This window comes from Cyprinodon tularosa, unplaced genomic scaffold (assembly GCF_016077235.1).
Source record: "Cyprinodon tularosa strain WSP-4 unplaced genomic scaffold, ASM1607723v1 ctg557, whole genome shotgun sequence".
Taxonomy (NCBI): Eukaryota; Metazoa; Chordata; class Actinopteri; order Cyprinodontiformes; family Cyprinodontidae; genus Cyprinodon; species Cyprinodon tularosa.
This window is the reverse complement of record NW_024039293.1, coordinates 444,503-468,691: the sequence shown is the minus strand read 5'-3', so window position 1 is coordinate 468,691 and position 24,189 is coordinate 444,503. Positions and strand designations below refer to the sequence as shown.

The 24,189-nt window shown below is 50.2% G+C and overlaps 3 protein-coding genes across 6 annotated transcripts in view; 1 reads left to right on the top strand and 2 right to left on the bottom strand.

Annotated features, from left to right (window-relative positions):
* brf1b (BRF1 RNA polymerase III transcription initiation factor subunit b) overlaps positions 1 to 16,814 on the top strand; it is a 28,151-nt gene extending 11,337 nt beyond the window's left edge. Inside the window, exons 3-19 of the mRNA XM_038305387.1 lie at positions 2,784 to 2,864; positions 2,936 to 3,109; positions 3,782 to 3,813; positions 3,887 to 3,959; positions 11,989 to 12,138; positions 12,221 to 12,314; positions 12,511 to 12,637; positions 12,719 to 12,758; positions 12,843 to 12,938; positions 13,243 to 13,557; positions 13,711 to 13,772; positions 13,855 to 13,936; positions 14,009 to 14,061; positions 14,143 to 14,405; positions 14,488 to 14,536; positions 16,277 to 16,445; positions 16,535 to 16,814. Of these exons, the coding sequence (XP_038161315.1) occupies positions 2,784 to 2,864; positions 2,936 to 3,109; positions 3,782 to 3,813; positions 3,887 to 3,959; positions 11,989 to 12,138; positions 12,221 to 12,314; positions 12,511 to 12,637; positions 12,719 to 12,758; positions 12,843 to 12,938; positions 13,243 to 13,557; positions 13,711 to 13,772; positions 13,855 to 13,936; positions 14,009 to 14,061; positions 14,143 to 14,405; positions 14,488 to 14,536; positions 16,277 to 16,445; positions 16,535 to 16,566 (1,892 nt within the window). The 3' untranslated portion in view covers positions 16,567 to 16,814. The remainder of the gene's footprint in view (positions 1 to 2,783; positions 2,865 to 2,935; positions 3,110 to 3,781; positions 3,814 to 3,886; positions 3,960 to 11,988; positions 12,139 to 12,220; positions 12,315 to 12,510; positions 12,638 to 12,718; positions 12,759 to 12,842; positions 12,939 to 13,242; positions 13,558 to 13,710; positions 13,773 to 13,854; positions 13,937 to 14,008; positions 14,062 to 14,142; positions 14,406 to 14,487; positions 14,537 to 16,276; positions 16,446 to 16,534) is intronic.
* LOC119796715 (BTB/POZ domain-containing protein 6-B-like) lies at positions 4,187 to 11,867 on the bottom strand. Of its 3 annotated transcripts, none has more exons than XM_038305388.1 (5): positions 11,713 to 11,867; positions 9,232 to 9,476; positions 6,227 to 6,317; positions 6,036 to 6,154; positions 4,187 to 5,334 (listed from the first exon to the last, which is right to left on the bottom strand). In XM_038305388.1, the coding sequence occupies exons 2-5, from the start codon at positions 9,441 to 9,443 to the stop codon at positions 4,302 to 4,304; spliced, it is 1,455 nt and encodes a 484-aa protein (XP_038161316.1). In that variant the 5' UTR covers positions 9,444 to 9,476; positions 11,713 to 11,867; the 3' UTR covers positions 4,187 to 4,301. The 3 variants fall into 3 exon arrangements, with proteins under 3 accessions (XP_038161316.1, XP_038161319.1, XP_038161317.1); XM_038305391.1 differs by lacking the exon at positions 11,713 to 11,867 and adding an exon at positions 11,472 to 11,706 and having other exon boundaries at positions 4,302 to 5,334; XM_038305389.1 differs by lacking the exon at positions 11,713 to 11,867 and adding an exon at positions 9,630 to 9,841 and having other exon boundaries at positions 4,302 to 5,334.
* Positions 16,815 to 16,972: 158 nt separating the features above from the next.
* Positions 16,973 to 22,973, bottom strand: si:ch211-195d17.2 (uncharacterized protein LOC560495 homolog). Of its 2 annotated transcripts, XM_038305393.1 has the most exons (10): positions 22,831 to 22,973; positions 22,537 to 22,743; positions 20,995 to 21,327; positions 20,837 to 20,877; positions 20,707 to 20,756; positions 20,457 to 20,643; positions 18,714 to 18,863; positions 18,126 to 18,240; positions 17,901 to 18,045; positions 16,973 to 17,574 (listed from the first exon to the last, which is right to left on the bottom strand). In XM_038305393.1, the coding sequence occupies exons 2-10, from the start codon at positions 22,651 to 22,653 to the stop codon at positions 17,546 to 17,548; spliced, it is 1,167 nt and encodes a 388-aa protein (XP_038161321.1). In that variant the 5' UTR covers positions 22,654 to 22,743; positions 22,831 to 22,973; the 3' UTR covers positions 16,973 to 17,545. The 2 variants fall into 2 exon arrangements, with proteins under 2 accessions (XP_038161321.1, XP_038161320.1); XM_038305392.1 differs by having other exon boundaries at positions 22,537 to 22,883.
* Between the last annotated feature and the right edge of the window lie 1,216 nt (positions 22,974 to 24,189).

The window sequence follows — 24,189 nt, the reverse complement described above, 5'->3', positions numbered from 1 at the left end:
TAAAGGGGGAAAAAAGAAATATAGATTTTATTAAAAAAAATGTAGTTCTGCATTCCACCAGTAGGTGGTGACATGTTCACATGAAGCCTCATGAACTGTGGGGATCGTTGGAGCTATTTGGCCAAACGGTTCAATCAGGCTTCATCTCACCATCAGACCAGCATACCCCATCAGACCAGCATACCCCATCAGACCAGCATACCCATAGTCAATCCCAGTCTATCCTTTTAGTTTAAAAAAAAAAAAAAAACAAGTTTAAACTACCTCAATTGGCATGTATCCCTTTAGTCGTACACAAAACCCCCCAAAAAACTATTTCAGTTCAGATCCCCATACCTAAAGGGATACCCCCCCGCTGAGGTAGTTTAAAACCTATTTTTCATACAAAACTAAAGGGATAAACGCAGATTTGATTTGTTGGGCATGCGTATTGACTATAGGTACGTTCCTCTGACAGACCGTCGGCTCAGGTGAGACCGGCTCAGGTAGGACCGGTCCAGATAAACTCACCATACGGAAGCCGCAGTAGCTCTCATGCTGACGCTGGAAACTCTCTCCTCAGCTGGAAGCTCCTTCTCCACTGAGGGAAGCCGTCAGACTCTGCAGGCAGGTGTGCTACTCACCTGGTTGTCATAGTAACCAAAGAGAGAACCCAGGTGGGTCTACTTGAGGATGATTGTATCTGAATTGGAGCAGCAGGCCTTTTCTCTGCCTGTCAGGAGAACTTTCATGAAATTCAGGCTGTGTTGGGTTTTAAAAGCTGCGTCTTCAGAGGATGAGGTCCGCCTGGATCCTTCAAGGAAAATCAGGAGACCGGAAGAGTTTTGGCTCTGAATTCAGGTCCAGCCTTCTGTACGCTATGTCGCCTAGCAACGGTGACATTTGACACCCAAAGCAGGAAAAGAATAAATACCAAACTTTTCAGAACTGTTTCTGCTATTTTTGTTTATTGTAAAGTGAACAAAGACTACGCTCATGAGAATCCAGAAAAAAATAAAGGTGCCAAATAAAAGCAAATGCAATGATATAACAGGGGTAGAAAGATATATGTGAATCCAAACAATGTATGTAAAAAAAAATATATCTGCAAAATCTCATATCCAAAAACAAAAAATATTTAGTTAAGCAAATTGTGCAAAATTAATATAAATATAGCAATAAAAAAAATCAAACTCCTATCAGATTTATAGTCCCCCCCCACCCTGCAGATCTATTAGAATCTGTCCTTAAATTCCAGCCAAACCCATTTACACAGTAACAGATAAAAACCTTTAGATAAACCAAACATTACTGCCACATATCTGACTCTATAACCATTAAAACAACTATTTTCATTCATTTCAGACGGAACTATTCACTGACTGGATTATATTAAACTGAACTTCCAATATTCACCACTGTTTGGCGCCATTTCCCTTTTTCTTCTGATCACAGAGCAGCTGGCTTGCTTGGACTCGCAATGAATCCTGGGAAAACCAAGGATAGCGAGGATACATGGGGTGTTCTGTCAGACCAGCATCCCTATAGTCAATACGCAAGACGTCAGATTTGCGTTTATCTCTTTAGTTTTGCTCAAAAAACAGACTTTGAAGTCATATCTAAAAGTCAAATAATTCTGGCTTAAACATGTATATAAATGTCTTTATCAGACCATATTGTCCCAAAAGTTAGAAAATTTCTATTTTAAAAAAATCCTGTCTTAAAATCTGTGTTTTCTCCGTTATCTTCTGCAGGCCAGTTAGTTCTACGTCAGCCTGAACACCTAAATTCGGCCAATCATCTATCAGCGGTCATCTGTCAATCAAATGTTTTCGGTCATAGCATCTTGATTCATATGTCGCAGCTAATATACGCAACGGTTGAAATCAGAATCCTTTCCTTTCCCATTGAGTTGCGTCCCAGTGTTCACGGGGATGGACGTCTGTGTCTTCAGCAGGCGTAGAGCTAACAGAACTGGCAGCGTTGCGAGGCAAGGGCTCAAACATGTACGGCTGGAAGCCTTCTACACCAAACCAAGCTTCTGCCGCCCTGGCGTCCTCTTCCACAACATCTTCGTCCCCGCTTTCCTCCTCTAAATAAAAAATGGATGACGGAGGAGACTCATCCACGACCTCCGACACTAAACTCTCCTCCTCTTGCATGTTTCCGCTGTCCATAGCGTTCCTTGACAGCGTCGTTTCTAAGTCACCAATTTAGTGCTACTTATCTACCTCATGCCTGTTGAGGTAGATTAAAGTCTATTTTTCATTCAAAGCTAAAGGAATAAAGGGGTATTGACTATGGGTATGCTGGTCTGACAGAACACCGCATCTGTCCTTCAAAAAGAAGGACGCATTTGTCGGCTGCATAACGAGGACTCTTGGAAACCGACCAGACCTCGTCGCCAGGCTGTGACGTGTTCGGCCTAATAATCTGGCCTTTGGAGGACGCAGCCCATGGATTTAAACTCCAAGCATCAGTATCTGACAGACGAGTTCCCAGCATGTGACAGAACAGATACTAACTGGAGCAGAGCTCAGCTGGTATCCTTTTCAATATTCCTAAAACCCAAATGAGAATTGTTTGGTAACCAGAACTATCCCACATGCATCTTCATCAGAAATCAACCTGCAGAAACTCTGTAACCCGATAAAAGGTTCCCACAGGGGCCCACATGTACATTTAGTTCACAATAGTGAAGTTCTAGTTCTGCAGAAACAGTTCGGAGCTCTATAGGTGATTCATTTTCATCTTATAATGGAAGTGATTTGCTCTTTTATTTAGCTGAGTGTGTTTGTCTCCAGGTCCGGTTAAAGCTCCTCTGCTTGGTTCTGGTTTCCACACCGGCGTTGGGAAGGAGTCCAGAGCCCAGACGCTGCAGAACGGTGAGGTCACATTCTGTCAGATGATCCCAGCCGCTTTCCGGCGAGCTGAAGCTGTGTGTCGGTCGCTGCAGGTAAACGTCAGATCCAGCACCTGGGCAGCCAGCTGCAGCTCAACCAGCACTGCCTGGACACGGCCTTCAACTTCTTCAAGCTGGTGGTCAGCAAACACCTGACCAGAGGACGCAGGACGGAGCACGTCATCGCCGCCTGCCTCTACCTGGTGTGCCGCACTGAAGGGACGCCTCGTATCCTGGCAACCAGCTCTCAGAGCTGCTGCTCAAAACCACTGATCTCTATTTATTCCCTGGATGGCTGATTGCCAGTAGCTAGTACAGGGTTAGAGTGAAGCCACCGGCCGCCATATTGGTACTCCCTAGTTAGACCAGCCGCAATATGTGTGCTACAGCATCTAACAACAATGCTGTAGCACACATATATAAATAAACATATACATCTATATACATACAGTGGGGAGAACAAGTATTTGAAACACTGTCCCAAGCACTTTTAGCAAAAACGTTCTCCATTATTATCTTGTGTTTTTATTGGACGGATTGATTTTATTTGTAATTGAAAACGTTTCAGATGAAACGTTTTTCAGGATTTCAGAAAATTTAGCACCAGATTAACATCCTGCAGGCAACTGAGGGAGAAATCGCCCGTTAGTCAGTTAAAACAGCAGGATAGTTTTTAATAAACAAGAAATAAATGAGATAGAAAAGAAAGGACTTCACTGATTTTACCCTAAAAATAGAAACTTCTAAATAAAAAGAGCTTTTAAAGGGACAAAGACAAGCAAAAAAAAAAAATTAAATAAATATATCAGATAGCATCACTAAAACAGATCTGAATAAATCACGTTCTGCAGCAGAACCTCTAAAATAAGTCGGGTCCATTTTTCCTGAAGCGAGCCTCAGATATGCTGCTGGACCTCAGCGACCTGCTTCAGGTAGGACCGACCTCACAGGTACAGACAGACGCTCCGAGCTCTGGACCAATCAGGGCCTGTTCTCTGTGTCCAGGTGAACGTCTACACCCTGGGAAAGACCTTCCTGCTGCTGGCGCGGGAGCTGTGCATCAACGCGCCCGCCATCGGTGAGACTTCCTGCCCCGATCATGTGACCCGCCTGTCTGAGGTCACATTTAGCTCAAACAGGATGTGATTAGACCTAAACAAGGACTGTGGTGCCTAAAAAACTGAAATTCAAATATCATTACAACTTTAATAAGTGATCAAATTAAAGGAAAGTCCTTCCTGTATCTATGGGGACCTCTGGTGGCAGCTGCAGGAAATTACAGCTAATTAAAAAAAAAAATTACACTTTATTTAAAGTCAGCAAAATTTATTGATTGAAACCTCTCAGAAGCACGAAGTCTATTAGAACTATAACCACCATCTATCATCATCAGACGCATCAGAGCCAGACTTCCAGGCCTTCAGCAGTAAAAGATCAGTTCTGGGATCTGCCCCCCCTGCACTCCGGTGCCGTTGGTACTGTCTGAGGAGCACTGAAACTGGAAGGTCACCTTCCCACATTGCACCTCCGTCATTCCCTCCTGTCCAAAGTAGCTGAGCTCGTTCCCGTCCAGGACGGCGCTGACCGTGTAGAAGGTGTCCTGCTCCACCTGGACCGGATGTTCAAACCAGACGGGGAAGGTGCTGCTGGATCCGTCGGACAGAAACTTGGTGAGGTTCTGGGCCAGCAGGGTCCCCTGCCTCTTTAGCTCGATCCTCACGCTGTACTCGGCCTTCCCGCCGCTCGATCCGTACAGGCCCAGCCCCGCCATGAAGATCCTGCGGTCCACTGCGAACTGGATGCTGTCGCAGCGCCCCCTGTAGCGCCACTGGTTGCTGCGGTAGGCGGAGGCCTGGAAGCGGTGGCACCTCTGCGCCGCCAGGCCGACCCGTTTGCCCACAGGGAAGTCCAGTTGCGGTTTGTTGGCGGCCGTGTACCACAGGAAGATATTGTGGGTCTCTGTCAGCGTCAGCACGTCCGATTGGGCCGGTCCGTCTGCAAACTCCTGCAGAGACATGGAGGGGATCCGGATCAGGTACAGAGCCTTCCCAAGAACAGTCCGCTGGTTCCGAGGGGTCGCCGCCAGGCCCTGCCGCCGACACTCCGCCGCCGCCCAGCTCAGCGCCGCCTGGAAAACCGCGTTCTCACGGATGTTGAGGGTCTCCCTCTGCAAAACTATCTCCAGCGTGGGCCGGTCGATCTCGCAGAACCCTTCCGACCGCAGCGCCAGTTCCGCCTGAGCGTCGATCACCTCCCAGCAGCGCTGCGTAAGCTCCGCCTCCTCAAACAGCCGGCTCTGGGACAGCAGCACGCAGGCGTTCTTCGCCTCCAGGCTCGTCTCCAGGAAGCCGACGCACGCCTTCGCCACGGCTGGAACGATGTACTTCTTGGCAGCGTAGAGGGTGGCCAGCACCGTGTCGGCGTCCAGCTCCACCTCGTCGCTGTACATGTACCTGAGACACAGGGGACGGGGGGACGTTAGACACATCAGAGACAGAGAGGACACGCCTAACAGCTGCATCACTGGACAGACGGACCTTTCCAGAGACGCTCGGCGTGAATAAGGCTGCGATTGGACCCATTAAGACTTGAAACCGGGTCTGAACAGGTCACACTGTGAACCGGAGGCTAAATCCAGGTTAGCCAGGTGTCCACAGACTGAAGAACCCTGAAAAGGTCTGAACCGGACTTACTGAGTCTACAAAGGTTCTGATCCGGGTCAGAACCGGGATAGGTAGGTGAATACTTTTGGGATCTAACCTGATCTGAGTTGGTTTAGTCTAAACCACAAATAAAGCAGCACCAACTACATTTTTTATAAACGAAGTGCCTGAATGAGTCTAATCTAGGTCAGATCTTTAAACTCGGCCTAAATCTTGCTCTTCTACTTCTACTTTCACCGGCGCGTCTCCAACATCCAGCGTTGAGTTCGAACTCTTATACAGTAGCCCGATAAAACCCAATAAAACCTGGAACTAAACGCCATTTCTGACATTTTGAACTGAAAAAGCTTCCTGGATGGAAGAGAAACGTCTTCAACTTGGAAACAATCTCCAGCTGCTGCTTTGCTCCTGAACGTGGCTTTTCTTTGGGATAACATGTTAACTATTAAGCAGTTAGTCCGGATCGGATCAGTTCTAGTCTCAGAACTCACTTTAACAAGGTGAGGAAAGCAGCTGGTTCCACGTCGGGGATGTGGATCTCAGATTGTCCCTCAGCCAGGTCTCCATAGAACATGGCTCCGAACACGGAGCTGCCGACCGCCAGGACGTACTGCAACGCAGACAGGAAGTGGATCAGAACCAGCCAGAAAACTCACAATGTGAGGATTAAAAAGTTCGGTACCTTATGAGCCGGGACTGTCTGCGTCTCTCCTGGCGGACCCACGATGAAGTGAATGTCAGCCATGTGCTCGTTGTTGAACATCAGAGCGTTCCTGAACAAAAAAGAGGCAGGAGTCAGCAGGGGGCGCCGCTCACTGGACCCTGTCGTCGTACCAACATCCTTCCTACTCATCTGCCGCATGTTTGGTTCTGGCTGTCAATAACAGATCTGTGGCGGAAGCACGATCCGATCTGTACCGGAAGCACGATCCGATCTGTACCGGACGCACGATCCGTACCGGACGCACAATCCGATCTGTACCGGACGCACGATCCGATCTGTACCGGAAGCACGATCCGATCTGTACCGGACGCACGATCCGTACCGGACGCACAATCCGATCTGTACCGGACGCACGATCCGTACCGGACGCACAATCCGATCTGTACCGGACGCACGATTCGATCTGTACCGGAAGCACGATCCGATCTGTACCGGAAGCACGATCCGATCTGTACCGGACGCACGATCCGTACCGGACGCACAATCCGATCTGTACCGGACGCACGATTCGATCTGTACCGGAAGCACGATTCGATCTGTACCGGAAGCACGATCCGATCTGTACCGGAAGCACGATCCGATCTGTACCGGAAGCACGATCCGATCTGTACCGGAAGCACGATCCGATCCGTACTGGAAGCACGATCCGTACCGGAAGCGCGATCCGTACCGGAAGCGCAATCCGATCTGTACCGGAAGCACGATCCGATCTGTACCGGACGCACGATCCGTACCGGACGCACAATCCGATCTGTACCGGAAGCACGATCCGATCTGTACCGGACGCACGATCCGTACCGGACGCACAATCCGATCTGTACCGGACGCACGATTCGATCTGTACCGGAAGCACGATCCGATCTGTACCGGAAGCACGATCCGATCTGTACCGGAAGCACGATCCCATCTGTACCGGACGCACGATCCGTACCGGACGCACAATCCGATCTGTACCGGACGCACGATTCGATCTGTACCGGAAGCACGATTCGATCTGTACCGGAAGCACGATCCGATCTGTACCGGAAGCACGATCCAATCTGTACCGGAAGCACGATCCGTACCGGACGCACAATCCGATCTGTACCGGAAGCATGATCCGTACTGGAAGCACGATCCGTAAAGGAAGCACAATCCGTACCGGACGCACGATCCGTACCGGATGCACGATCCGATCTGTACCGGAAGCACGATCCGTAAAAGAAGCACGATCCGTACCGGAAGCACGATCCGTAAAGGAAGCACGATCCGTACCGGACGCACGATCTGATCCGTACCGGACGCACAATCCGTACCGGACGCATGATCCGATCCGTACCGGAAGCACGATCCGATCCATACCGGAAGCACAATCCGATCCGTACTGGAAGCACGATCCGTACCGGAAGCGCGATCCGTACCGGAAGCGCGATCCGATCTGTACCGGAAGCACGATCCGATCTGTACCGGACGCATGATCCGTACCGGAAGCACGATCCGATCTGTACCGGAAATGCGATCCGATCCGTACCGGAAGCACGATCCGTATCAGAAGCACGATCCGTACCATCGGCTTATTAGTGAATGTGCAACCAGATATTGATCCAGGTCGCCATTAATAATGGAATTATGTTACTAAAAGGGCTTTTTTCTATCGTTAAATCACTAAGGAATGCTGATACACATCTTTAAAAAATGTTTTGTTAAATGTTAAATCAAAGATGATCCGGATGTTTACCTGGTTAACAGGTATGAGCCGATGGTACGGATCGTGCTTCCGGCACTGGGAAACAATCAGGAAGTAACTTTAACAACAGTTTTATCCAGCCGCTCTCTCTCTGTTATTGTAGCTCTATGCCGTCTACCAACATTCTCCTCGTAAACTGCGAGTCAGGTTTAGACTGAGAAACAGGTCCATGAAATATCACGATATTTGAAATATTGCGATGCATCGCGATGAATTGCGATATTTTCATTGAACACTGTTAGAAAGAAATAACGGCATTAGGACCTGCTGAGTGGGATCTGGATGCTGTCTTTAACTGAATTCATATAAAGATGTATTTATTGAAATGACTTTTGCCATGAAAAAAACTACTGGACACAAATATGAGTATTACTTTAACACACAAAAAATGCGTAGGATTTATAGAACTTAAAATAACAAACTAAGGATGATCAGTGGCGTTTATATGGTGCAGAGGTCCTTTAAACCAGTGAGATAAAAACAAATGTATGAATTTTTTTATTTATTTTAAAGCCAAAAATGATCCAATCATCTGACTTCAATGGAGCCGGGCTAATTTTCTTTTTGTTTATTAATGACTCGTCGCAGTTTCTAGCAGCCGGAAACGCTTGTGACACGAGGCAGCGTGCGTCAAAAAAGCGACATCTGCTGGACTGAAAAGGTACATTCAAATATTTTATTTATTCTTTTTTTTTTTACTAAGAATCGATACTTGGTGTCGAGAATCGATGCAGCAGATCACAAAAATTAGAATCGAATTCATCGTCATGACGACTATTTTAAATATATATATTTTAAGGGTGAGCTGTAATGTATGAACACTGTTTATGCATCCAGTTCTACATTGAATTTTTAATAAAAAATATAAAAACAAAAAGAATAGAACATTTTTCCATTTTAAAAAGTAGAGAACAACAATCGTTCAGTTTGTTTTAAAGATAATTTCCTGTTTCCCATATTTTCTCAAACCCCTGAACTTATCGTTTGTTATTTTCTTTCTTCTTTCTGTCTTAATGTTGGCAGTGGGCTTTAGGCTGCCCTGCAAGGCTTTAAACCTGGGTTTAACCGGAGACTAAGCCATTCTCAAGCACATATCAAGGTGGGGAGGTGTGGACTGTGATCAGAATCATTCTGACAGGATGGGATACGATGTTTAATGTCTGTACATCATGGGAACCCAGCAGTCGACAGGCGGACCGGCCCACAGCGCCATGGGGGGGTGAGGGTGTTAGTTTACCTCTCCCTCAGGGTGGGGTGGGCTCCCTGCCAGCTGCGTCTCTCCGCTCCATCCTCCTGGTTTTCTCCCTGGTCGTTTGTGCGAGCGGCGCTCCGCTCCTCGTTGCGCTCGGACTCCTCCGGCTCGCTCAGCTGGATGAAGTTTTTCTTGGTCTCCTCCTCTTCCTCCTCCCCGCCGTGTGGAAGGCTGGTGGAGAAAAGCTCCGCTGCCATCTCCTCTTCCTCCCGTCACAACATGGCCGCTTCCTGTGGATTATAATCCAGATAATCTGACAGCTGCTGGAAACATCAGGATAAAACCTCAGCAGCCTGAACTCACGTCCTGGAAACTGAAATGGGATCAGAACCAAAGTTAGAAGGACCGGATCTCTGCTCAGCGTTCCCACCTGGAAAACGCACTATCAGGTCAGGGAACCAGAACTGATCCAGAACTTTGGATCAGTTCTGGTTCTGCATCAGAAGAGGAGCTCCATCATCCTGGAGCAGAGAGAAGATGCTCCTGATTACCTGATGGAGCCTGGAGAACAGAGCCTGGAAAACAGAGCCTGGAAAACAGAGCCTGGAAAACAGAGCCTGGAGAACAGAGCCTGGAAAATAGAGCCTGGAAAACAGAGCCTGGAAAATAGAGCCTGGAAAATAGAGCCTGGAAAATAGAGCCTGGAAAACAGAGCCTGGAAAACAGAGCCTGGAAAATAGAGCCTGGAAAACAGAGCCTGGAAAATAGAGCCTGGAAAACAGAGCCTGGAAAACAGAGCCTGGAAAATAGAGCCTGGAAAATAGAGCCTGGAAAACAGAGCCTGGAAAATAGAGCCTGGAAAATAGAGCCTGGAAAACAGAGCCTGGAAAACAGAGCCTGGAAAACAGAGCCTGGAAAATAGAGCCTGGAAAACAGAGCCTGGAAAATAGAGCCTGGAAAACAGAGCCTGGAAAATAGAGCCTGGAAAACAGAGCCTGGAAAATAGAGCCTGGAAAACAGAGCCTGGAAAACAGAGCCTGGAAAATAGAGCCTGGAAAACAGAGCCTGGAAAACAGAGCCTGGAAAATAGAGCCTGGAAAACAGAGCCTGGAGAACAGAGCCTGGAGAACAGAGCCTGGAAAACAGAGCCTGGAAAATAGAGCCTGGAAAACAGAGCCTGGAAAACAGAGCCTGGAAAATAGAGCCTGGAAAACAGAGCCTGGAAAACAGAGCCTGGAGAACAGAGCCTGGAAAATAGAGCCTGGAAAATAGAGCCTGGAAAACAGAGCCTGGAAAATAGAGCCTGGAAAACAGAGCCTGGAAAACAGAGCCTGGAAAATAGAGCCTGGAAAACAGAGCCTGGAGAACAGAGCCTGGAAAATAGAGCCTGGAAAATAGAGCCTGGAAAATAGAGCCTGGAAAACAGAGCCTGGAAAACAGAGCCTGGAAAATAGAGCCTGGAAAACAGAGCCTGGAGAACAGAGCCTGGAAAATAGAGCCTGGAAAACAGAGCCTGGAAAACAGAGCCTGGAAAACAGAGCCTGGAGAACAGAGCCTGGAAAATAGAGCCTGGAAAACAGAGCCTGGAAAATAGAGCCTGGAAAACAGAGCCTGGAGAACAGAGCCTGGAAAATAGAGGCTGGAAAATAGAGGCTGGAAAACTGACCTGGAAAACAGAGCTTGCAAAAAAGACCTGGAAAACAGAGCTTGGTAAACAGAGCCTGGAAAACTGAGCCTGGAGAATAGAGCCTGGAAAACAGAGCCTGGAAAACTGAGCCTGGAGAATAGAGCCTGGAAAACAGAGCTTGGTAAACAGAGCCTGGAGAACAGAGCCTGGAAAATAGAGCCTGGAAAACAGAGCCTGGAGAACAGAGCCTGGAAAATAGAGGCTGGAAAATAGAGGCTGGAAAACTGACCTGGAAAACAGAGCTTGCAAAAAAGACCTGGAAAACAGAGCTTGGTAAACAGAGCCTGGAAAACAGAGCTTGGAAAACAGACCTGGAAAACTGAGCCTGGAGAACAGAGCCTGGAAAACAGACCTGGAAAACTGAGCCTGGAGAATAGAGCCTGGAAAACAGACCTGGAAAACTGAGCCTGGAGAATAGAGCCTGGAAAACAGAGCCTGGAAAACAAGACCTGGAAAACAAGACCTGGAAAACAGAGCTTGGAAAAAAGACCTGGAAAACTGAGCCTGGAAAACAGAGCTTGGTAAACAAGAACTGGAATACAGACCTGGAAAACAGACCTGGAAAACAGAGCTTGGTAAACAGAGCCTGGAAAATGACCTGGAAAACAGAGCCTGGAGAACCGAGCCTTGGTTATTTTGGAATCTGAGGGAAAATCCGCGGGTTCTGCAGAGAAAAGCGGATCTTCTGATCTTCTGGATCGGAACCGCAGACTGACTGATGGAGGATCAGATCTCAGAGGTTCTGGGAACACCGGTCCGGTCCGCTCCGGTCCGGTTCCGATGTTCCGGCTCACGTAACCGGTTCGTTTCTTGCAGGGTTAATATTAAGAGGCCGGTACCTTTAGAACCCGCTCCGCTCCGGTTCGGTTCGGTGGATTAAAGCTTCTCCTCGCGCTGCTGTCTGCCTCCATCCGCCATTTTGGGTCCAGCAGACTGTTTTTCCACTCTTCTCCACCAGAGGGAGCTCTCTGCCCAATCATTGCCTCTGATTGTGAACCTGGAGGCCAGTTCAGGATTGTTTCCCTCTGATTGGCTGGGAAGCAAATTAGATCCAGAGAATCAGAGCCGTGTTCTGGTTCTGATCCGGTTTTAATAGTTCCGGTTCTCCTCCTCAGATCCCTGCCTCTACATCCCTCGCTTTGCTCACATGTTGGAGTTTGGAGCCAAGAACCACGAGGTCTCCATGACGGCGCTGCGTCTGGTCCAGAGGATGAAGAGGGACTGGATGCACACGGGTCGCCGGCCGTCTGGGCTCTGTGGAGCAGGTAGAATGGGGACGGTGGTCACCATGGTAACAGCAGCCCCCCCACCTTCTTGAGATGACCAGATGTTTCTTCTCCCTCTCAGCTCTGCTGGTGGCGGCTCGGATGCACAAGTTCCGTCGGTCGGTCAAAGACGTGATCAGCGTGGTGAAGGTGTGTCAGACCACCCTGAGGAAGAGGTGAGTTCTCTCCGCATCCTCCAGCTTCTAGAAGCTTCCAGCAGCGACCCCTCTGAACGAACCGGTCCCAGTCAGGGGCGGATCTAGGAACTTTGGGGCCCTAGGCAACTGCCTAGTATTGCCTGATGGTAAACCCCCCCCCCCCTGGTCCCAGTCAGTCCAATCAGATCACGCCTCTCTTCTATGTTCCCTGCAGGTTAACGGAGTTTGAGGACACGCCCACCAGTCAGCTGACCATCGACGAGTTCATGAGGGTGGATCTGGAGCAGGAATGCGACCCTCCGTCCTTCACTGCTGGACAGCACAAAGCCAAGATGCAGCAGGTAGACCTCCCAGCCTCTGATTGGCTGTTGACTTCCTGCCCTGATCACAGATAGGTTAAAATCAAACGCTGTCCTCCGCAGCTGGAGCAGGAGCTGGCCCGGAAGCTGGACGAGGTGGAAGGTCAGCTTCTATAGAGGAGAATCAAACCACATGCAGGAGGTGGAGAGAAGACCTGATGATCTCCGTTTGCTTTGGTTCTGACAGGAGAGATCAGCAGCTACACCGAAGAGATCGAGACCGAGCTGGAAAAGAGCCAGCCCAAACTGAGGGGGATCTACGCCGCCTACACCAAAGAAATCGGTCTGTTAAAAAGGACTTGTTTTCTGAGTTTATGTAGCAATTAGAGATAATCTATAAAGGAAGAGTAGCAGGAGAAAAGCAGAGAGTGAAAAAGGGGTCCCTATGTCCTCCAGCAGTCTAAGCCTATAGCAGCAGAACTATAGAGATAGATCAGGATAACCTGAGCCACTCTAACTAGAAGCTTTATCAAACAGGAAAGTTTTAAGCCTAGCCTTAAAGTAGACAGGGTGTCTGTTCTAACTTTAGTAATACTGTGGAGTTTGAAGAGGCTCATAAAGAAGAAGAAGATCTTTCTTGGTTTTAGGTCCGGAGGAAGAGGAAGTCCCGTCCTCCACGTCGGACCTGGAGGAGGAGAGAGAGGACGCTGACCTCCAAGCTGCTACGCAGCGCCTGACGCAGGACTTCCTGTCTCAGGTAATCCAGGAAGAGGAAGGGCAGGAGAAGAGGACGCTTGAGGTCGTTTACGACCAGGAGGTGGCGCCAGAGGAGGGTGCAGGTTTACGTCCCCAGGTCCCTTCTTTAGCTTCTATCCTGGGAAGGCTACCAAGCGCCGCCAGCCTGGGCCTCCATGAGACCTTCAACACCTTTGATGAGTCCGAACCAAGCGAGAAGCCAGACGGTGAGAGGAAGACATCACATCAGATAATTCCTACACCAAATAACCAGTAACTCTATCAACTGCTGATCCAGTAATGATGGATTCATCTCCATCTAACTGGATGACCACAAACATCACATGGTGTCATGATGGAGGCTCTGCTTTGTCTTCCAGAGGAGACGCCTCAGACCGGAGAGCTGGATCTAGAAGGTATCGATGATCAGGAGATTGAGAAGGTGAGCTTCTACGTTCCGCTACAGGACCAGGGAGATGGACTCTGTGGGTCCTTCTCTGATTGGCTGTCTGTGTTGGCTGCAGTACATCCTGAATGAAAAGGAGGTAGAGGTGAAGACGGAGCTGTGGATCAAGCAGAACGCAGACTACCTGCAGGAGCAGAAAGGTGAGCATCAGTCACGAGGTGGCGGTTGATCAGAAGCCATCGGTCTGGGTTTATCACCCACTGTGTTTGCAGAGAAGGAGGAGAGGATAAAGAAGGAGAAGGAACAGGGGATCTACAAGGAGAAGGTGAGTCAAACACGGGGTCTCCCAGGCTGCATTGCAGGGACTGGTTATCTGCTCTGACGTCACACCTGTCTGTGTCTGCAGAAGAAGAAACCCAAGAAGCGCAAACAGATCGAAGCAGCAACGGCAGGCGAGGCCATCGAGAAGATGTTGGAGAGAAAGAGGATTTCCTGTAAGATCAACTATGACGTCCTCAGAGACCTGAACCAGACCGCTAAAGGTCACAATCCACCCGCCTCCGAGCCCTCAGAGGGGGCCGCCAAACGGAAACGCCTCAGCCGCCGGCGCAGGAAGACCAGCGACACCAACAGGGAGCTGTCCGCCAACGCAACCAAAATGACAAAAAGGTAACGGCAACTAGAAACGAATCACCGGCAACATGGATCTGATCGGCAATAATAAATGAGTCCTCCATCTGCCTGGTGTTAGGTTCCGTCGCCTCATTTCCTCGCCAAGGAAAAAGAAAGCATCTCCTCAGGTAATGTCCCCCCGACTGGATCCACGCCATAACACCCCGGTTACCTGCTGTAACACCCTGGTTACCTGCTGTAACACCCAGGTTACCTGCTGTAACACCCTGGTTACCTGCTGTAACAGCCCGGTTACCTGCTGTAACACCCTGGTTACCTGCTGTAACACCCTGGTTACCTGCTGTAACAGCCCGGTTACCTGCTGTAACACCCTGGTTACCTGCTGTAACACCCTGGTTACCTGCTGTAACAGCCCGGTTACCTGCTGTAACACCCACGTTACCTGCTGTAACACCCTGGTTACCTGCTGTAACACCCTGGTTACCTGCTGTAACAGCCAGGTTACCTGCTGTAACACCCAAGTTACCTGCTGTAACAGCCAGGTTACCTGCTGTAACACCCAAGTTACCTGCTGTAACACCCTGGTTACCTGCTGTAACACCCTGGTTACCTGCTGTAACACCCTGGTTACCTGCTGTAACAGCCCGGTTACCTGCTGTAACAGCCCGGTTACCTGCTGTAACACCCTGGTTACCTGCTGTAACAGCCCGGTTACCTGCTGTAACAGCCCGGTTACCTGCTGTAACAGCCCGGTTACCTGCTGTAACACCCAGGTTACCTGCTGTAACACCCAGGTTACCTGCTGTAACACCCTGGTTACCTGCTGTAACAGCCCGGTTACCTGCTGTAACACCCTGGTTACCTGCTGTAACACCCAGGTTACCTGCTGTAACAGCCCAGTTACCTGCTTTAACACCCAGGTTACCTGCTGTTACAGCCCGGTTACCTGCTGTTACAGCCCGGTTACCTGCTGTTACAGCCCGGTTACCTGCTGTAACACCCTGGTTACCTGCTGTAACACCCAGGTTACCTGCTACTACAGCCCGGTTACCTGCTGTAACACCCAGGTTACCTGCTGTAACACCCAGGTTACCTGCTGTAACACCCTGGTTACCTGCTGTAACAGCCCGGTTACCTGCTGTAACACCCTGGTTACCTGCTGTAACACCCAGGTTACCTGCTGTAACAGCCCAGTTACCTGCTTTAACACCCAGGTTACCTGCTGTTACAGCCCGGTTACCTGCTGTTACAGCCCGGTTACCTGCTGTAACACCCTGGTTACCTGCTGTAACACCCAGGTTACCTGCTACTACAGCCCGGTTACCTGCTGTAACACCCAGGTTACCTGCTGTAACAGCCCAGTTACCTGCTTTAACACCCAGGTTACCTGCTGTTACAGCCCGGTTACCTGCTGTAACACCCAGGTTACCTGCTGTAACACCCAGGTTACCTTCTGTTACAGCCCGGTTACCTGCTGTAACACCCAGGTTACCTGCTGTAACACCCAGGTTACCTGCTGTTACAGCCCGGTTACCTGCTGTTACAGCCCGGTTACCTGCTGTTACAGCCTGGTTACCTGCTGTTACAGCCTGGTTACCTGCTGTAACACCCAGGTTACCTGCTGTTACAGCCCGGTTACCTGCTGTTACAGCCCGGTTACCTGCTGTTACAGCCCGGTTACCTGCTGTAACACCCAGGTTACCTGCTGTTACAGCCCGGTTACCTGCTGTAACACCCAGGTTACCTGCTGTTACAGCCCGGTTACCTGCTGTAACAGCCTGGTTACCTGCTGGAACACCCTGGTTACCTGCTGTAACAGCCCGGTTACCTGCTGTAACACCCAGGTTACCTGGCTGCACCCAAGCCTCCTATCATGATTCAGGTTCAGTTTATCTTGTCAAATTCAGGTGGAACTAGCCGTTACCATGGAAACAGAAACAGAGGTTGTATCTGAAGCTCCTCCTGAAGATGTTGCTGACACAGAGCCCGCCCCTGCAGAAGCTCCGCCCGCTGTAGAAATTGAGGAAGAGGAGGAGGTGGAAGAAGAGTGTGTCAGTGCGCTGCAGCTGGTTGGAGGTCAGTCCAGAACCTTTACTCTAAATGCCTAATCTCTGCCACAACTGAGAAAAGATTATTCATCCATGAAAACATCCGGTGTTTTCCAGATTACGGCTGTGAGGAAGAGGAGGTCTTTTAGCTCCGCCCACACTGAAGAAACTCCACCCAGACAGTCAGTGACCAGCAGACGAATGAGCCAATCGGTGCTGGAAGCACGGCAGCAGTTTAGACTCAGAACTTTAAATGATCACCGAGCGGCGGACTGGATGCAGCTCGGTGATCACTACGGCTCACTCCCAGAGGATCTGGATCCACAGAGCAGAGTGAGACGGAGTGAGAGAGTGAGAAACGGAGTGAGAGTGAGACAGAGTGAGAGAGTGAGATGGAGTGAGGGATTGAGAGGGTGAGGCTGAGAGTGACACGGAGTGAGATGGAACGAGAGATTGAGAAACGGAGTGAGACGGAGTGTGAGACAGTGAGAGACTGAGTGTGAGAAGATCATGTCAGCAGTGTGCCAAACGATGTGTGAGAAGAGTGAGACGGAGTGTTTGTTGTATTGTAATGCGTTCTATGATCCGTACCAGATAAACATTCCATGCTAATAAAGATCCTGAAAGGTCGCTGGGTTTTCCTTTTTAAATTCTAACGGGATATAATCCGATCTTCAGAACCTGACCCAGCCCCGGCGTTAGCTTCTGCAGGCGGTTCTAACTGAACAGAACCTTCTAGATCCCCGCTGATAACATCATCGGGTCCATTAATCAGCTCAGAAACACTTATTGGATCAATTTATTTCAAAACGTCCTGTAGGTCCGTTTCTGTCAGAAAGTTCTGGGCTAAAAAAAATAAACAGAAAATACAAAGAAATACTGATAAAAAAAAATAACAAAAGAAAAAAAAAAGTTCACTGGCGGTGGGAAAATACAGCTCCCAACAGCCTCTTCATGATCACGCCTCCAGATCCAGGTCCAGGTCCAGGTCTTCCTAATAAAGATCTGGATTTGTCAGGCAGGTTGTGAGACGGTTCCACCTTCCATCAGTCTGAACGGTTCTCCAGAAGAACCAAGAAAATGTCCATTATTCCCGTCTGCTGGCGCCCCCTGCTGGCCGGGGTGAGACTACGTCTCCTGGAGCGCGCTCTGTGGTCCTGAAAGCAGAAAGCAGGAACCTGAGTTCTCCTGATTGGACTCCATCAGCGAACCAATCACATTCAGCCTGGTTATCAATGAACCAATCACATTCAGCCTGGTTATCAATGAACCAATCACATTCAGCCTGGTTATCAATCAGCCAATCAAGGTTTGTGAATTAGTTCAATCCTTCACCACCAGGGGGCAGCACCAACAGGGACCAGATCAGGGTTCTGTTTCATTTCAGTTTAATTTAAGCCTCTAATGATCCAACAGAACTGATGTTCAGAACCAGTTTCATCCCAAACCAGCGACCCGCCCGGTTCTGAGGTTCTGCTGGTACCTGTGTGCAGCTCCACCGTCTTGATCCGACTGTCCTCCAGTGGCAGGAAGCCGCCGCCGGCCTCCCTGGATCCTTCGGTGTCGATGTCACAGGTCATCACCAGGATGGGTCCCACCCCCCCCTTCAGGTGGATCTGGATGCGGTCCTGGATCAGAACACGGCGTGAGTTCTGATGTTCTACTCTGACGGACGGAGCCAAACAGAACCCGATCCCGACCCGCTCACCTCTGTGGGAGCCGGAATCTCCAGCTTGGTTTCCTCAGGAGCTTTCACCACCATCAAGGTCTGGTTCTGGAAGGTCTTCAGCCGCTGGAGGTCCTGGTGGGTCACGTAGGCCAGCGTGAGCAGCTGGTTAAAGAAAACCGAGACGGCCGGTTCTGATCCGGTGGAAAGGCCAGAAGATGAACACAGTGAAGCATGGAGGTGGTTACCTTATGCTTTGGGCCGAGGTTCTAATGGTACCGCTACGCTTCGTTACGGGTCTGATCCACCATCAACAGATGGACCAGAACCGCTCACCACAGCCAGAACTCTAAGGATGGGTCTCTAACTAAACACCAGAACCTCTAAAGGAACCGAAGATCCAAAACAATCAAGAACCCTGAATGAGTTTTTAAACAGACAACTGGACCCGATACCGAGCCGAACCCCCTGACCCGTTTCAGGAAAAGTCCTGATGAGTCTGACCTTCTTCTCCTCTTAGAATCATTTTACCTCCATGAACATTTGGAGGTCCGGTTCAGACCATCAGTCAGAACCGATCAGATGATTCACCGACCCAAACCATCAGAACCTCCCAGAGGAAAAGGATATGCAGAGTTTTCCGGGTCATCCGTCAGGTCGAAGAGCTGCTGGGCGCTGATCCGGATCAGAGAGTCCAGAGTTTCCTCCACCAGCTTCAGTTCAGACGCATCAGACTGGAACCAGTTCTGACCCAGAAAGCTGGAGGCTGGACAGCTGCCTCTGCACACAGACAACTATGAGGGAGGGAGGAAGGGAGGAAGGAAGGGAGGGAGGAAGGGAGGGAGGAAGGAGGCAGGGAGGAGGGAGGAAGGGAGGGAGGGAGGGAAGGAGGGAGGGAGGCAGGGAGGAAGGAGGGAGGGAGGAAGGAGGGAAGGGAGGGAGGAAGGAGGGAGGGAGGGAAGGAGGGAAGGAAGGGAGGAAGGAGGGAGGAAGGAGGGAAGGGAGGGAGGAAGGGAGGAAGGAAGGGAGGGAGGAAGGGAGGGAGGAAGGAGGGAGGAAGGGAGGGAGGGAGGGAAGGAGGGAGGGAGGCAGGGAGGAAGGAAGGAGGGAGGAAGGGAGGAAGGAGGGAGGAAGGGAGGGAGGAAGGAGGGAGGAAGGGAGGGAGGGAGGGAAGGAGGGAGGGAGGCAGGGAGGAAGGAAGGAGGGAGGAAGGAGGGAAGGGAGGGAGGAAGGAGGGAGGGAGGGAGGGAAGGAAGGAAGGAAGGAGGGAGGAAGGAAGGAAGGGAGGGAGGAAGGGAGGCAGGGAGGAAGGAGGGAGGGAGGAAGGAAGGAAGGAAGGAAGGAGGAAGGAAGGAAGGAAGGAAAGGAGGGAGGGAGGAAGGAGGAAGGAAGGGAGGGAGGGAGGAAGGGAGGAAGGAGGCAGGGAGGAAGGAGACAGGAAGGAAGGAAGGAAGGAAGGAAGGAAGGAAGGAAGGAAGGAAGGAGGGAGGGAGGGAGGAAGGAGGGAGGGAGGGAGGAAGGGAGGAAGGAGGCAGGGAGGGAAGGAGGGAAGGAAGGAAGGAAGGAAGGAAGGAAGGAGGGAGGAAGGAGGGAAGGAGGGAGGAAGGAGGGAAGGAGGGAGGGAGGAAGGGAGGGAAGGAGGGAGGAGGGAGGAAGGGAGGGAAGGAGGGAGGAAGGAGGGAGGGAGGGAGGGAGGGAGGAAGGAGGGAGGGAGGGAGGGAGGGAGGGAGGAAGGGAGGGAGGGAGGAGGGAGGGAAGGAGGGAGGAAGGAGGGAGGGAGGGAGGGAGGGAGGGAGGAAGGGAGGGAGGAAGGGAGGGAGGGAGGAGGGAGGGAAGGAGGGAGGAAGGAGGGAGGGAGGGAGGGAGGAAGGAGGGAGGGAGGGAGGGAGGAAGGAGGGAGGGAGGGAGGGAGGGAGGAAGGAGGGAGGGAGGGAGGGAGGGAGGAAGGAAGGAAGGAAGGAAGGAGGGAAGGAGGGAGGGAGGGAGGGAGGGAGGGAGGGAGGGAGGGAGGGAGGGAGGGAGGAAGGAAGGAAGGAAGGAAGGAGGGAAGGAGGGAGGGAGGAAGGGAGGGAGGGAGGGAGGAAGGAAGGAAGGAAGGAAGGAGGGAAGGAGGGAGGGAGGGAGGGAGGGAGGGAGGGGGGAGGGAGGGAGGGAGGGAGGGAGGGGGGAGGGAGGGAGGGAGGGAGGGAGGGAGGGAGGGAGGGAGGGAGGGAGGGAGGGAGGAGGGAGGGAGGGAAGGAGGGAGGGAGGGAGGGAGGAAGGAGGGAGGGAGGGAGGGAGGGAGGGAGGGAGGGAGGGAGGGAGGGAGGGAGGGAGGGAGGGAGGGAGGGAGGGAGGGAGGAAGGAAGGAAGGAAGGAAGGAAGGATCCTCACATCCACTTCATCTTGTTGGCAGACTCCTTCTTGATCAGCTGGATCCCCTCCAGAACGTTGGTGATGTCATAGACCCGGCGCCGTCGGGTCCTGAGGCTGTTGACGGCGGTCCGGAGGTCCAAGGTACCGTCTGGATTCTTCACGAAGAGCTCCAGGAATCGACGGGTCAGAACCGGCAGAGAAACATCTGAGGAACACACATGGTTCAGTTTGGAACCAGCAGAACCTTAAATGATCCAGCAGAACCAACCCTCTCTGGTGTGGATCCTGGCCGGAAGCAGCGGCTCCTGCTGATATCGGCTGTAGGGAAAACATGGAGGATCATCAGGCCCGGATTCTCCTTCAGAAGCAAACAGACTGGTTGAGAAGCGATGGATTACCTGAACAAGGATTCTCTGGGAGCCACTGTGAGAGGCGCCACCTGCAGGAGGGACAGAGCAGAACTCATCAGTGCTGCAGGTCTAGATCTGTCAGCATCAGGACCAGAACCTCTGACATCACGATGTTCTGATCCACCACAGCTTCAGAACCGCTTCACCTTCAGTTGGAGGTTCTCTGCTGGATCCAGTGGAGGAAGTTCTGGTAGAGCGAGCTTGGTGTTGAAGGGAAGGCTGCCTCCACCTTCCTCCTCGTACTCCTCATCGGGCCCGGCGGTACCGCTGGCCCACTGGTCCGCCTCCTCCTCCTCTGGCCCGGCTCCCCACGGATCCATCAGACCCAGCGGCCCGTCCGGGCAGGGCGGCATGATGGGGATGGCGTCGGCGCTGACCTCGTTAGAGGAGATGTCCTCAGGCAGGAAGTGATCCTCACAGATCAGCTTCTGATCCGACGGCTCCTGCTGCTCGGCCTGCCGCAGAGCTGCCAGCCACACCTGGAAGCACATCAGCCTTTTTTTGGTTCTTTACTTTATTGATCAGAACATTCATTAGAAATCCAAATTAGAAAAAAAAAATAAAATAAACAAATAGGAAATTTAATTAACCCGAGCAAAGCAATAAACCAGTGAAGGAATATCAATCCGATCTATCCGATCACTCTGACCTATCTCTATAGTTCTGCTGCTATAGGCTTAGACTGCTGGAGGACATAGGGACCCCTTTTTCATCATTCTGCTTCATTCTATCTCTATTCTCCCACTCTGCAGAATCTGTTAGTTCAATCTCTAACGTTCTGCTCTCTCTGCTTTTTCTCATAGTAGCTTCATCTGGTCTGTTCCTGTTTGGCTGTGACTCCATCCTGGAGAGAAATATCAGCTGTGCTGCTGCCATCAACACCTTTGTTTCTAGATGTTGGAGCTTGGCCTGTTTTCCAGTGTAGTCCTGTTTCTCTGACTGTGACTAACTGGATGTGCTCTCTTCATCCTCTGACATGGGAGCTGGCTCGGAGCTCGTCTGCCTGGCTGTGTATTTCCTGGATGGGGCCGCCTGTGGAGCTGGTTGACAGTTGCCTTTTGTATCTATGCTTCTTTTTCTATGTCTGCTTCTGTCTCCTTGAACCCCAGTGGGCCTCAGCAGATGGCCGCTCACACTGAGCCTGGTTCTGCTGGAGGTTTCTTCCTGTTAAAAGGGAGTTTTTCCTCTCCACTGTCGCTCCAAGCATGCTTAGTGTGAGGGATTGCTGAAGAGTCAATGAGTCGATGCAATCAGCTGGTTTTCCTTAGATAGAAAACTTTGAATCAATCTGACTGGATGATCTGGTTGATCTGGATCTATAAAGTGACCTGAGATGACATGGCGCTATAGAACTAAATTCAATAGAATTAGATATTTTTCAGATCTGATCACTTCCAGCTGAAGCGGTTCTGGAGATCCAGATCCTTAATGTTCTGAAACTAAAGCAAACGGAACCGAACCGCGGAACAAGCCTTTCGGTTCTGATCCGGTCCTCTGCCCCTAGAACAGCTGGTACTAGAAAGTGACCGAATCTAAATCTGGACCACATCTGGTTCCACGTTCTATCCTGTTTCTGGAGAAATCTTTTATTCTGGGCTGGAACTCTTCATCTGGACCGAACCATGACTGTGGGTTCCGGTACCGGGCTGTTAGAGGTTCGGGTCCCGGTACCGGAGTTTCGGTCCTACCTTCACTCTAGTCGGGTCTTTGGGGAACTTGAAGAACCGTTTCTGGGTTCTGCTGAACACTCCATGATTGGATCCCTCCACGCGGTTCGGACAGCCGGAGACCAAACACTTCACCATGCTGACCGACCGAACCCAGTCAAGTTCGGCCACCTGCTCATTACAGAACCGCTGTCCGCGGTCCGGGTTCTGTTGATATTCCAACGGAACCTTCTTCTTCTTCTTGTCGAGTTTTATGGCGGTTGGCAACAAACTGTTAGTAGCATTACCGCCACTTACTGGTATGTCCAACGGAACCTCCGCCCTTCGGTTTGTTTTCAATCTGCAGAAAGTTGCTATTTTCACCCGGAAGTTCCCGAACACACACAGGAAGTAGTTCCGAGGCGCCCTTTAGCGCCCCCTGTTGTTAGGGGGGACCTGCTGAGGTCCAGGCGCAGCGATCTAACGAACTTTAAACGCTTCTGGTTCCGGTTCTCCTTTGTCTCTCCGCTCTTCATCGGCATCAATTAATTTCTTAGGAGCTTTTCTCCACCGAAGTGACACAGCTTTAGCTAACTGGCGTCTACCTGTTGGCCATCTTGGGAAGGGAAAACATAACATAAGAGTAGACCCCGCATCGGTCGCTTTCGCCTATGGGCGCTGACGTCGTTTGGAGGCGCCATCTTGGGGCGGTCGAGAGCTCTGCTCTGTAATGTGCTGAACAGGCAAAATAAAGTATTTTAGTCAACTTTAAGTCACTGAATATTAAACTGATTTTCACGGTTGTGTTTTTTTTTTTTTTTTTTTGCTGAAAACAAGCAAATGGTTCAGTGTATTTGAATATCCAGCCACTCATAAATTTTTATATTTTTGTTGTTATTTATTTTTTTTATTTGATACTTTTTAACTCTTTTCCCGTATTAACGGAAATATTTATAAAACATGTTAACTTATTTTCATTTTTTCATGGACTCTTCAGCAATCCCTCACGCTAAGCATGCGTGAAGCGACAGTGGAGAGGAAAAACTCGCTTTGAACAGGAAGAAACCTCCAGCAGAACCAGGCTCAGTGTGAGCAGCCATCTGCTGAGGCCCACTGGGGTTCAAGGAGACAGAAGCAGACATAGAAAAAGAAGCATAGATACAAAAGGCAACTAGGACAATAAAGTATAAGTTTTTTATTATATTATATATATATATATAAATGGAGAGAGAGTTCCAGACCCACTCCCACGGCTTGCCACTGGGTCCCTGAGCAAGACCCCTTAGCCCCTGTATATAAATATATATATTTGAAGCTCAACTGGATAGAAAATAAGTGTCTATTGCTGTAAACTATCCTTCTAGGAACAAAGTTAAATCCTTTATTGCTGGAGAAAGGAATGAAAATGTGCATAAACTTATATCGTTTCTGATGAAGACGATGCTCTGGCTTTTCTATAATGTTTTCTCCATTTAATTCAAAATAAGAAAAGGAAATATAGACTTGACAATATTTTCAGTATGTTGCATGGATGATGTCCCCATAAAAGCGTTTGTGTTTGAGCGTCACCCTTTGATCACTTCTCGCCTCGGTTGAACCTTCTGACTTACAGTCGACGTCAGTAAAAACATACCTGACAGAAAATGTTTGATCTACAGCTGATCGTTTTTCAGTCATCTGCAGTGAAACCAGGCG

Bases quoted from the DNA above. Each gene is read 5' to 3' on its own strand.
- si:ch211-195d17.2 (XM_038305393.1), bottom strand. From the start codon at position 22,653: ATGGTGAAGTGTTTGGTCTCCGGCTGTCCGAACCGCGTGGAGGGATCC. The intron at 20,878-20,994 runs GTGAAGCGGTTC...TCCCTCCTGCAG, and splicing joins CAGAGAACCTCCAACTGAAG to GTGGCGCCTCTCACAGTGGC. The intron at 17,575-17,900 runs GTACCAGCAGAA...TTCTGCTTTCAG, and splicing joins GACGGTGGAGCTGCACACAG to GACCACAGAGCGCGCTCCAG.
- LOC119796715 (XM_038305388.1), bottom strand. From the start codon at position 9,443: ATGGCAGCGGAGCTTTTCTCCACCAGCCTTCCACACGGCGGGGAGGAG. The intron at 6,155-6,226 runs GTACCGAACTTT...TCTGCGTTGCAG, and splicing joins AGACAGTCCCGGCTCATAAG to TACGTCCTGGCGGTCGGCAG. The intron at 5,335-6,035 runs GTGAGTTCTGAG...CCTGTGTCTCAG, and splicing joins GCTTTCCTCACCTTGTTAAA to GTACATGTACAGCGACGAGG.